The following is a 13,398-nucleotide window of genomic DNA, read 5'->3' on the forward strand; positions in this document are numbered from 1 at the left end:
TATTAATTTACATAGTGGTTGTATAAGAGCAATGTACAGTACATTTTCTTTCATACAGATAAAAAGATATTTTAAAATTATATGTGGTAGCATTTAATATACAGTCAGCACATTACAGGTATGGGACATGTTATCCAGAATACTCAGGACTTGGGTTTTCCAGATAATGGATCCTTCCATAATTTGAATCTTCTACCTAAGTCTATCAATAAATCATGTTAACATTAAATAAACCCAAAAGGCTGGTTTTGTTTCCAACAAGGATTAATTATATCTTAGTTGAAATTAAGCACAAGGTATTGTTTTATTATTACAGAGAAAATGATAAATAATTCAGAGCGTTTTGGATAATGGGTTTTTGGATAAAGGATCCCATACCTGAACTTGCCTTTTTAAAGTACATAATAAAATAAAGAAAGATTCATTTCTGAGTTTAGGAAAATATGGTTGTAGGTTCCCCTTTTAAGATTGTAAAATAGCCAAATGTCCATTTAATATTTCTACTTAAAATGAATTAGTACATGAAAAATATATTCTAAAATGTTGAGAGTTAATATGTCCATAGCCCTAATCATATCCTTTAGTTTCTATCATTTCTCCTTGTGATATACTGTTTGCTGTTCATTTCTGGGTGCAGTAATATAATATAACATTTTGGGGAAAAGATGCAAACAAGAAAACCACCACTTGAAGAGAGAATGGCAAATATTTCTACTGCCACTGTCTGTTTTCCCTTAGTACTGAGATAAGCGGGTATAAATGTCACCCAAACACTGGCAAATACCAACATACTGAATGTAATGAACTTGGTCTCATTAAATGTGTCAGGGAGCTTCCTTGCCAGAAATGCAACTGATAGACTAATAGTAGCTAAGAGACCCATATAACCCAAGACACAAGCAAATAACACCCTGGATCCTTCATTGCACTCAATCACTATTATTCCTTTTTCTGCTGCCATATTGAATTCTGCAAATGGAGCTGCTGTTGTCAACCAAACAATGCACAGAATTATCTGAATCATTTTGCACCCAGGGACAATATAAACTGGTATTCTCAGTCCCATCAGTTTTTTCAATTTACTGTCTGGATTTGTAGCACTAAATATCATTATGACATTGATAGTCTTTGCTAGTAAGGCAGAAACGCACAGTGAAAAAATGACAGCAAACATGACCCGGCGTATCATACATGTGATCTGGTTGGGTCTACCAATGAAAGTCAAGGGACAAAGGAAGCCAAACATAAGGGAGATAAGAAGTAGGTAACTGAGTTCTCTGTTATTTGCCTTTACTATGGGAGTCTTCTGTTTAACTAGGAACAGACAGAACACAGAAAATGTAAGGAGACAAAACAAGATTGAAATACAGGCTAAAGCGTAGCCCAATGACTCTTCATAATTCAGGAACTGAATGAGCTTTGGAAGACATTTTTCTTTTCTGCTGTCAGGCCATTTGTCTTCTGGACACTTCAGGCATTCAGTGTCATCTAGAACATAAGCAGCAAAATATTAGAAAATCAAAGTTATATCAATTTAAACTTATCATATGTAATGTTTCTCAGTATGAGTGACTTTTAAAAAATGGGCATTTGGGACAATTGCCCATTTGTGCATATGGGTAATCAATAGCATACAATTTTTTTTGTAAGAAATGAAGTTGAGGAGAGTAAATTCAGCAATTTATGGAAGTGAATTACACCGAACCACAGGTCATGCAATTCTGGTGCCTGGCCGTGCGGTCTGGTGCGAGTGCACATGCGCGCCTGCACCAGAGCGCTGGGGAGCTGTGCTCCCCGGCAAGCGGTTGGGCGGCATGCTGCCCCTATTATTCTGCCACCCTAGGCCTGGGCCTTTGTAGCCTCACCACAAATCCGGGGCCTGGCTTGAGGTAATTTTAGAAGAATGAATATAAAAGATAAAAAAGATAATGCAACGTACATCCTTCTTATTATTTATCATGAACAAGAAAGCTCATGGTCAACCTCATAGTCAAATTTTCAGGCATATGGCCATTATTTTGTTATATGTCCACAATTAGGATTAAGGCCAAATTCTGCTATGATTGATCATTTTATTATTGTACTAGTATAAAAAGAGAGCTCAGTTAAGAGGTCCTCAGAACTTCATCTACAAGCAGATGTGTTGTGTAGAACTTTTCCTGATTGGTCTGGCTTTGAGAGTTCGCTGTTCTGGTGTTTCCAGCTGATGTCTCTCTCGAATTATGTTGCGTAATCAATCGGTGATGTATTCATTTTCATACAATATATAATTTCTTATAATATAATATATCATTTAATATTGAGCAGTGTGTGTGTGTTTTATTACTTTCCCTCAATTTATTTATCTAAATTTTTACTGTATTAAACCAAGCTTGACCAAGCTCCCATACACAATTTTATCTTATTTATAAAATAATTTAAAAAAAATCAGTTTGGGAAAAAACTCGATAAATTAGAGCAAAAACTCGGATCATACAAATATTTCTCATTTGAAGTCCTAATCACTTGATCTTTTTGGTTTATCGCCCAAAACCCCCACATTTTTCAGATTATTGGAATAAACCCAGGACAGACCACAATATCTTCAAATCATTCAAATTGACATATATGACCTTGATAGGTTTGAGATGACAGATTTTCGGATTCTGACTTTTTGCAACTTCAGGGTATAATAAATCTTGAAAAAATTGAGTTTTTGTTTCCTTTAAAAATTCTAGTTTTTGCCTAAAAAAAACTCGACCTGAAAAAAAATTGAGTTTAGTAAATAACCCCTTTGTGTATACTGACACATATTTATAGGTATCAGGTTATTTTAATTACATAGAATAAAATCTAGTTATACTTTACACATCTGTGGCAGAAGTAGTGTTGACCTTTTATATCCATTTTCTGTTTCAACACTGGTATACAGTAGGTTTAATTTGATGGGCTACTGTATATATATATATATATATATATATATATATATATATATATATATATATATATATATATATATATATATATATATATATAACAAACAAGGGAAAGTTGTGCTCACCACTATTTTTTAAAAACATTAGGCGGGGGTGCAATGAGGCTGTGACCACAAAATACATATAGACACATACAAGAGTCCTCTGCACTCAACCCATTATCAATATATTTAAGACAGCGACATTTTGTGCATACTGCTACTAAAAAATGCCTTACCCTTTAAACAAAACAGGGATTGTTTGTCCATATATTGCAATATATTTAAGCTGGCCAACTACGTCAAAGTCATCCCATATCTGGCCAGTCCTACGCTTAATTTTCATCTGATTCATTAAGAATTCTATTGCTTCATTATACATTTTACAAAGGGACTAGGTTTTACCTGCAACTTAACTTGCTGCTTTCAAAGTAAACCTCCATACTTGGCTGCCCTTTTATTAGACACCAGTGGGATCACCTGACTATAGCTGGGAAGGGTGGGAGCTACAACATAGAGCTGGTCACTGCTCTTATATAACTATAACAAACAAGGGAAAGTTGTGCTCACCACTATTTTTTAAAAACATTAGGCGGGGGTGCAATGAGGCTGTGACCACAAAATACATATAGACACATACAAGAGTCCTCTGCACTCAACCCATTATCAATATATTTAAGACAGCGACATTTTGTGCATACTGCTACTAAAAAATGCCTTACCCTTTAAACAAAACAGGGATTGTTTGTCCATATATTGCAATATATTTAAGCTGGCCAACTACGTCAAAGTCATCCCATATCTGGCCAGTCCTACGCTTAATTTTCATCTGATTCATTAAGAATTCTATTGCTTCATTATACATTTTACAAAGGGACTAGGTTTTACCTGCAACTTAACTTGCTGCTTTCAAAGTAAACCTCCATACTTGGCTGCCCTTTTATTAGACACCAGTGGGATCACCTGACTATAGCTGGGAAGGGTGGGAGCTACAACATAGAGCTGGTCACTGCTCTTATATAACTATAACAAACAAGGGAAAGTTGTGCTCACCACTATTTTTTAAAAACATTAGGCGGGGGTGCAATGCTTAGTAGCAGTATGCACAAAATGTCGCTGTCTTAAATATATTGATAATGGGTTGAGTGCAGAGGACTCTTGTATGTGTCTATATGTATTTTGTGGTCACAGCCTCATTGCACCCCCGCCTAATGTTTTTAAAAAATAGTGGTGAGCACAACTTTCCCTTGTTTGTTATAGTTATATAAGAGCAGTGACCAGCTCTATGTTGTAGCTCCCACCCTTCCCAGCTATAGTCAGGTGATCCCACTGGTGTCTAATAAAAGGGCAGCCAAGTATGGAGGTTTACTTTGAAAGCAGCAAGTTAAGTTGCAGGTAAAACCTAGTCCCTTTGTAAAATGTATAATGAAGCAATAGAATTCTTAATGAATCAGATGAAAATTAAGCGTAGGACTGGCCAGATATGGGATGACTTTGACGTAGTTGGCCAGCTTAAATATATTGCAATATATGGACAAACAATCCCTGTTTTGTTTAAAGGGTAAGGCATTTTTTAGTAGCAGTATGCACAAAATGTCGCTGTCTTAAATATATTGATAATGGGTTGAGTGCAGAGGACTCTTGTATGTGTCTATATATATATATATATATATATGTCTTTAATTAAATTATTTTGGTACACACCATTTGGATTAAGAATCTCTCCTTCAGAACATGGCAGGCAATCAAAGCAGCAAATCTTTTGCCCTTGAATTGGAGCTCTTCTGTAGCCTTTGGTACATGGATCACTGCAAACTGAGACAGGGACCTATAAAGAAATATTAATTTGTAAACTCCATGTATATATCAGGGTAGGCATGATTATTTAAAATGTAATTAAAAGGTAACACATGATTTAGTTTAAGGTCAGTCATCTTGGATAAATGCCTTGTCTTTAGGTGCCATTGAGACCATTTGCTTCTGACATTGTCACATCAGAAATTAGTGCAAAAAGGCTATTTATTTTCTAACATGCAAATGCCTATAGGCCGTGCACTTGAATCATTAGCTGTTTATATTAATAGACATCAGTGGTTTCACATCAGCTTTAACTATTAACCTTGTGAGTAGACTTTACAAATTCGCATCAGATTTAGAAATTATTCCTGCATTGGCTTGAAAAACCAGCATGTGTAAAAGATTTTAAAACAAAATCAATATATCTTGGCCTCCAAGTGCAAGTTTTAGTTTTGGCCATATTAACTATATAAGGGCTGATTTAATAATATGCTAAATTGGATTAATGGAGCTGCCTATGTTTGCCACCTCTGCATTTAACTGAGTCTTATTACCATATAAAGCTGTTCAACAGTGCAAAGCATCCTTTAATCACTACTTTCAGTGAAATAATAAAACAGTATCTTGTAATTGATCCCAACTAATATATAATTAGTCTTTCTTGGAGGCAAAACAATCCTATTGGGTTTATTTACATTTTAAATGATTTTTAGAAGCCTTACGGCAGTGGTCTCCAACCAGTGACTCATGAGCCACATGCTGCTCACTGACCCCTTGTATGTTGCTCCCAGTGGCCTCAAAACAGGTGTTTGGAGGCAAGTTTTGGTTGCATAAAAACCAGATATACCACCAAACAGAGCCTCCTATAGGCTGTCAGTCCACATAGGCTACCAATAGCCAGTCACAACCCATAATTGGCACCCCAGGAACTTTTTGCATATTTGTGCTGTGTGCGCTCCAAAATGTTGTTACATTTGAATGTTGCTGTCAGGGAGCCGGAAGCTACCCCCACGGGAGGTAGTCTGGATCAAGGAGGAAGCCCTCTTGAGGGAGCAAGGTCGCTGTATCCGAAGGGTTAAGCAGAATCAGTAGTAGTGGTCACAGGCAGGAGTTAACGAGGGCAGGCAGATCAGAATCAAATATCAAGAGTTCAGGCAGGGGGTCAGAACCAAGGCAGGAGCAGGAACAGGCTGGGAGCTGGAATCAGGCTGGGAGCAGGAATCAGGAAACACAAACAGGAACCCAGGATCAATGGCAGCAAATCCTATTCTTGGGCGCCGTCACAGTGTTTTCCTCGCCCTTTTATGACGTGATCCCGGCACCAGTGATGACATCATCATGCAGCGACGCTGCAGCCATGTGTTTAGCATGGGCGCCGCCATCTTGGATCTTCACTGTGACCGCCGGGAATGTAAACAGTGCAGTCGGGTATTTCTGGCAGTCTTGACAGTTGCTCATGGGTAATAAAGGTTGGGGTTCCCTGCCTTAAGGTATGGGGATCCAAATTAGATAAAGATCACATATCTGGAAACCCCCAGGTCCTGAGCATTCTTGAAAACATATCCCATACCTTCACTGGAAAGTTTTGGCTCTGAAAGGGATGAGTGAATTTTCTCACAAAGTTCCGCTAAGGAAACGACGCCTATAGACTTTAATGGGAGAAAAAAATGTTGTGCATCAAAAAAAATGTTGTGAGATTACAAAAAAAAAAAAAAAACAGTCGCCCATAGACTTTAATGCATGTAGGCAAATTTTCAGGCAAATTTTTGGCAAAACAGGTCAAATTTGCCCATCCCTAGTTATTATTTTAGATACTCATATAGCAGTCCTAAACATACTAAATATATACTCACATGGGTGCGCTGTCCATTCCATAAAATCTTGTTTAGCCAAATATTAAGTTCCTGGCCTTTGGGAGAGCTGGCATCAAAACTACCAATATGGACATACTGATTACTTCCATTAGGAAACAACTGCCAGTTCAAGATGTCTACGGCAATAAGACCATCTCCATTCTCATCGAAATAAATTGGTTTCCCTGCAGTGTTATTGAAGACAACTTTCTTGATGTAATGAAGCAGCTAGGAGGAAATCATTTTACAAAAAGCTGACAAAAAAATCAGTTGAACATTAAAATAGACTTTTAGGACTTCATTATAATATGCAAATACAGTATGGTTTGCAGTGTCATCTAATGAAAAATGTTAATTCACAGGTTAAAAAATGTCCCTTGACTCTGATGCATTTGGTGCAAGAAAAAAGACGTGAGGTAAAACCATTCAGTCCAATGCATTTGGCAACATTTTTGTGATATTTCTGAATTTCTCAAATTTTTCTTTGTGGTTCCACAAACGTTATTCAAATAGTTAGGGGAGAACAAGGTGCTCCAGAATTGTTAGTAAAGTAACTCACTGAACAGTGAAAGTGGTCCGGGTGCACCAGCCCCAGACCCCCAGCTTTAGGGAGCGGTACAGCAGAAGATTCGGAAGCAGAGCTGACCGGCACTCAAACGGATCCACAAGACCATAGATATTCAGTTAAAAAATAAATTTATTGGTAGAAAAGTTAAAAATATAGCTGCATCTCCATCCACCCTACGCATTTTGCACCCCTCAGGGTGCTTAGTCATGGGCTCACAAATGTTATGGCAAAGCAAAATGGGACAGTTTCATTCCTCACTATACATCACTTCTGTAACCATGTGAAGTACAAATTCACAGACTGAGTTCTCAGATGGCGCTATAGACACCAAGGGGAAACATTATCCAGTATCACAGAAGTATTGGAGGCTGAAATATGACTCTCAGCACCTTTACAAAGAGTCATGGGTGCCACTGGACAGCATTTTACTGAAGAAAGTGGCAATTTACTTTGACTTTGAAACATGGCGTAATGTGCACAGAGCAGGGCAGCACGAGCTAGGAACTGGGTTCAGCACCACTGGCACTACTTAATTTGCTGAAAATGTGAAAATGATGGGATTTTTAGGGGATAACAGGAGGGATATCTACAGTATGTACCTGAGCAATTATGCATTTTTTTGCATTTTTCACCCTGCTCTGTATGTAGTAAATTAGGTTATAATTTAGGTTATAAGGTACTTCACTTGGTATATCAATATTCATAACATCACATCACCATTGGTAATATCCACACCCCAGGTGTCTGCCTATATAATTATAAGATAATTTTTTCCCCAGGTTTGCCAACAAAAAAAACCCCATGGACTCTAATGAGTAAAAAAATATTGTCACTTGTAAAAAAAAATGTGTTGACCATTGACTTCAATACATCTGTCGCTGTTTCACAAATTTTCGGCAAAGCAAAACAAGTCAGATTCACCAATCACTGCTGCCTAAGTGTACCAGCATTCTCAAAGCCCCCTCTAAGGGATTACCCTAATATTTTCCTGACCTATAAAAATTTAAGTCCCATTTACTTGGTACATGTCACCTGGGGAACCACCCCACATTTAGGGGCAGATTTATCAAGGGTCGAATTGAAAATTTGAATTTTTAAATTCAATTTTCGAGTTTATTTTAGTGCAATTTGACTAAGGAATAGCCGAAATTCGATTCGAGTTTTTTTTAAAAAAAAAAAATCTTAATTTGATATTTATAATGTACTGTCTCTTTAAGAATTCAAATTTGACTATGTGCCATCTAAAACCTGCCGAACTTGTGTTTTAGCATATGGGGGACCTCCTACAACCAATTTGGAGTAGTTTGGTAGACTTTTGAAAATCTAGTTTTTTTGTTGAAAAAAATCAAATCGAATTCAATCAAATTCGATTTGAGTTTGCAGGCCCATCCTATTCACCTGAATTTAAAAAATGCTATATTTTAAATACATTTTGGATTGGTCGGTTATTTTTTAATTTTAAGTTCATGGGATAAACTCAAAATTTGACCCTTGATAAATCAGCCCCTAAGTCTCTTCAGAGAAGTAAAGGTGATCTTATTAGCTTAACTTGTCTGTCGTAGAATTTGCTATAGAAGGAGTTATCTGCCACTGTCCCTTAAAGGAGAAGGAAAGGCTAAAATGAAGTAAGCTTTATCAGAAAGGTTTATATAAATACACCAGTAAACCCTCAATAATGATAAGGATGCTTTGAGTCCTCTGTCAAAATAAACAGCATTTATTTCCTTCTATTGTGTATAAATGGGCTTCTGTATCAGACTTGTTTTCAGCATAAACCTCCAGGGCTAGGGCTTGAGCATACTCAGTTTGTTCCTTTCTCTCTCTGTTCCTCTATCTCTCTCTTTGGTTATCACATACATATGGGGGATCAAGTTCCATGAAAAATTTGAGTTTTTGAGGTAATGTGTTGGTCAAAAATGTATTTTTAGGGTTAAAAAATCTCTGGAAATAGCTTGAATCCAAAAATACTCCATCTAAAAACTGTCAAGGTCACATAGAAGTCAATGGCAGAGGTCCCTTGAACCATTTGAAATTTTTTATACCCTTCATGATGTTCAAGGTTTTTTCAGGATTTGTCTTGGAAACTCAATCAATTAGAGTGATTCAAGTTCTTTCCTGTGGAAAACTCGATCACTTCGAGTTCCTGGGTACTTAACCCCTAAGCGCTGATTCGAATTTTTTCCATGCGAACCTTATCTTAAATTAGAGACCATTCGAGTTGTAAGTTTGTTCCAGTTCATTAAAGGTTTAAAAAAGCTCACATAACTCCAAAATTCGACCTTAGATTAATAACCCCCTAAAGGAATTAAGTATAAAAATAAAAACAATAAAATGTAACTGGATGGCTAACATAATAGCCAGAACACTACTTCCTGCTTTTCAGCTCTCTTGGTTTCCACTGACTAGTTACCCTGGTGACCAAGCAGTAACCAATCAGTGACTTGAGGGGGACACACGGTTCATAGCGGTTTGCTTTTGAATCTGAGCTGAATGCTGAGGATCAATTGGAAACTCACTGAACCGTTATGTCCCATGTGGTCCCCCTTCAAGTCGCTGACTAACTCAGAGTTAGAGAGCTGCAAAGCAGGAAGTTGAATTCTGGCTATTATATTAGACTTCCAGTGACTCCAGCCTTTATACATTGCATTTTTTCCTAACTGACTATAAAGAAACATTTTTTATTTTGCAAAGCCTATCTATTTACCAGTTTTTATTCTTACACTGAACTGTTCCTTTAATAAGGCTTTTATTTTGATATGAAAGGAGCAAAGTTCTATGCCATGTAAATCCGATTCAGAAAAAAATTGAATTCTCTAATATCCATTTAATAATGTCTACCATTCTCTTTGTCAGTGGTTTTAATGTCAAATTAACTACACAAATATTTTTATGAAATCGATAGTGTATTTCACACTTTGCTACCTTCATACACCCTTATCTAGTAGAGTGATATTCTATACCTGCCAAGGCTGATGATAAGGGGCATCAGCACAAGCTCCATTCTTGAAAGGCCCTTTCCCTGGAACACAATTCTTCATCTGGTGCAAAGCATAAGCTAGAGCAAAGACAGCGTTATGCACGTTGTATGTATATTTAAAGTTGTAGACATCATATATATTTACATCAATGCTGTCCAGTCTCTCCTTTCCTGTGCACCAATCACTGCCATTTTTAAGCAGTGCTGGAGATGTATTATTGTAGGAATCATTTCCTGGCCAAACACAGTGAAAAGCTTTCTCCAAAAATGTCTTCATGTAAGGATCATTTGGAAATATGGAAGGATGTATGCTATAAAGAAATTCTTTAAACCTTGGAATGTTCCCGTTTTTAGGTGATATCCCAAGGCTCCCATTTAAGGTGGTTAGAATTTCTATCCTAGGGAAATCAGAAGTAATGGTCCAGCCGGATGTTCCCACCCAGACTTTGTCAGTGACATTGGAAAAAGAAATCTCTTCCATTAAAGATACAAGGCTTTCCATGGTGCAGGATAAAACAATCACTGCTGCTCTGGATTTCTTGATGACATCAATGATACGGTAGATGAACTTCATGGAGCTGCTTATAGAAAGTGTCTCCTGAAATGCAATGCATCCACAATTTTTCTCTATTTATTTAGTTAACAGTTGTGCACCTGATATACCCAAGTCATCATCCGAGCATATAATACCCACCCAGGTCCAGTTAAAGTACTTGACCAACTGCGCAATGGCAAACCCTTCATGATGACCATTATATGTAGTCCTGAGGAAGGATGGGAACTGTATTTTATTACTCAGTGAGGGATGGTTTGAAGCAAAGCTAACCTGTTGAAAAACAATAAAACTCAATATTAAGTCTGGTGAAACTTTTTACACACTTTATTTGGTCTGTTCTGTTCAACAACAAAAACAATAAAGTAAGCCTCCTTAACGACAATAACTCTAAAGCAAGAAAATTATTCCAGGCACCAGGGAGATTCACCAGCACCTCTGGAAGACATGGGGGCAAATTTACTAAAGGGCGAAGTGGCTAACGCTGGCGAAAATTCACCAGCGTGACATCATTTCGGCACTAGACTCTGGATAGACTCTGGCGCAACTTCGCACTCTAACACCAGGCAAATTGTCTCTCTGGCAAAAGAGCGTTACTATGCAAATTCACTATGTTTATGATTTTTTACCTCTATCGCCAGACTTGCCTTCGCCACCTCAGACCAGGTGAAGTGCAATGGAGTAGATAGGACTTACTTGAAATTTTTCTAAGTCCCAAAAAACACTGAAGAAAATCAGAAGAAATTTTTTTTGGGGTACCATAATTACCCCCTACATTTGATAACATAGGCATCTAAACTATACTGTGGGCACATGTGTAGGGCAATATAACAACTCTACACAACTATATAATTGTATTAAGGTTCCCTGGCCTTGTGTAGTGTAATTTATTTGCTGCAACATATACGGCCATTGTAACTGCACGCCGTATGCAAATCAACCAACGCTAGTGTAACTTCGAACTGCTGATCGTATTTTCGCTAGTGCAACTTCGCAAGCATTTGGTACCCTGTGCGCAACTTTGGATCTTCGTGAATTAGTAAATTTACGCCTGGCGAAGTGTTGCGATGTGCGTGAAGCCATCGCTGGTGAATTTTTGCAGGTAAGTAAATTTGCCCCATAGAGAGAGAATCTGCCATGATTAGACAAAACATTACACAGCTGCACTACACTCATTGTGAACATGTTTCCTTATTTAAGAATTTATTCTGATATTGCATATCTTTGAACATAAAATGTTTGTTTTTATTTTAGTTTTATTCTTTTGACACAGTATATTAAGATAAATGCAAAGGGGTTATGTACCTGTGGATATCTGTTCAATCCCAAGATCCTGGCTAGGGGCACTGAGGCCTTAGATGGCATGTCACCAACAATTGCCAATGGCATATGATCCTTGTTACAGTTATAATTTGGCACTCCATTTTTTTTTCCTGACAAGATCCATTTTGCTCCCATCAGTGATAGTACCTCATTGTAACATGAGTCAAAGAGCTTGAAGCCCAGTGTTATATTGGGCAATAGTTCAGTTGATTCATTAATTTCTAGTATTGCAAATACCATTGCAAGAATTAAACGATAATATCTTATATGGAATCTAAAAAGCAAATAAAAAAATGGACACAAAACACTGTTCTAAATGAAATCTAAATTAAATATATTTCAGAGAGAAGTTACTTAATCCATCAGAGAAATATGTGACCCTAATGAAAAACAGCAGACAGGCACAATTCTTTCAAGGAATTCATTCTCCCTATCTGAACTGTATAATCACTTGTGTGTGGGGTAGGGCTCAAAAAGCCAATCAATTTGACATCAACTTCTAATATAATTGTACCAAAGCTTATAATTTTAATGAAGGCTCGATGGTGATTTTATTCCAAGAATATCATAGATCAACAGTTGGTATGAAGCTGAATAGCTCAGGCTTAGGCGTATAGTGATCAACAGGCTTTAGCATTTAGTCCATCCATATTGTTACCAAACTGCACCAAGATACATCAGACAGGATAAATGTATGTCATTACATAACATAAAAAAATTGTGTTTTGCTTTTCGAGATGAAAAGTACAAACTGTGAACTGGTCATTATGGCAGGTCATCTGTAACTTGCCATCATTTAGAGGGAGAATTAACAATTGTAGGTGTATGAAAAACATTTGAACCTTGAGACAAGGATGCCATGTCAAAATTGTAACTGCCTGCATGAAAAACACAGTTTATCAGTTTCACATATAAATAATTGTCTGGTTTTACAATAGCTTGTATAAGGTCTCTTTTATCTTAAAGGACAAGAAAAGGCAAAAAAAATAAAATCCCATTTTTACTTTAATGAAAAAGAAACCTATCTCCAATATACTTTATTTAAAAAATATGTACCATTTGTATAAGAAACCTGACTGTATGCAGTGAATTTCTCCCTTCATTTACTGCTGTGGATAAGAATTGTCATATGGTCACTAACTGCTTATCAGGGAAACAATCATACTTATGAACAGCAGGGGGAGCCCCTGCCTTACTTCCCAGCCATGCAGAATTCAAGCAGCTTTTGTTGAGCATGTGCAGGGTCAGGGTCAGGCACAGATGTTTAACAAAGTTACAAGATGACAGCCCCCTATGGCCAACTTTGAAAGCATAAATTATTTGTTTGATTAGGTTTGTGGTGCAGTAAGTTCATGCTTATGTTTAGTATACAAA

The 13,398-nt window shown here is 37.1% G+C and overlaps 1 protein-coding gene across 1 annotated transcript; it reads right to left on the reverse strand.

The window, feature by feature from the left end:
- Positions 1 to 580: 580 nt before the first annotated feature.
- LOC108699037 (extracellular calcium-sensing receptor) lies at positions 581 to 12,264 on the reverse strand. The gene is given in 5 exon segments (XM_041572531.1): positions 581 to 1,488; positions 4,658 to 4,781; positions 6,604 to 6,831; positions 10,132 to 10,974; positions 12,007 to 12,264. Coding segments are annotated over 5 exon segments (2,361 nt in total).
- Between the last annotated feature and the right edge of the window lie 1,134 nt (positions 12,265 to 13,398).

This window comes from Xenopus laevis, chromosome 8L (assembly GCF_017654675.1).
Source record: "Xenopus laevis strain J_2021 chromosome 8L, Xenopus_laevis_v10.1, whole genome shotgun sequence".
In the NCBI taxonomy this organism is placed as follows: Eukaryota; Metazoa; Chordata; class Amphibia; order Anura; family Pipidae; genus Xenopus; species Xenopus laevis.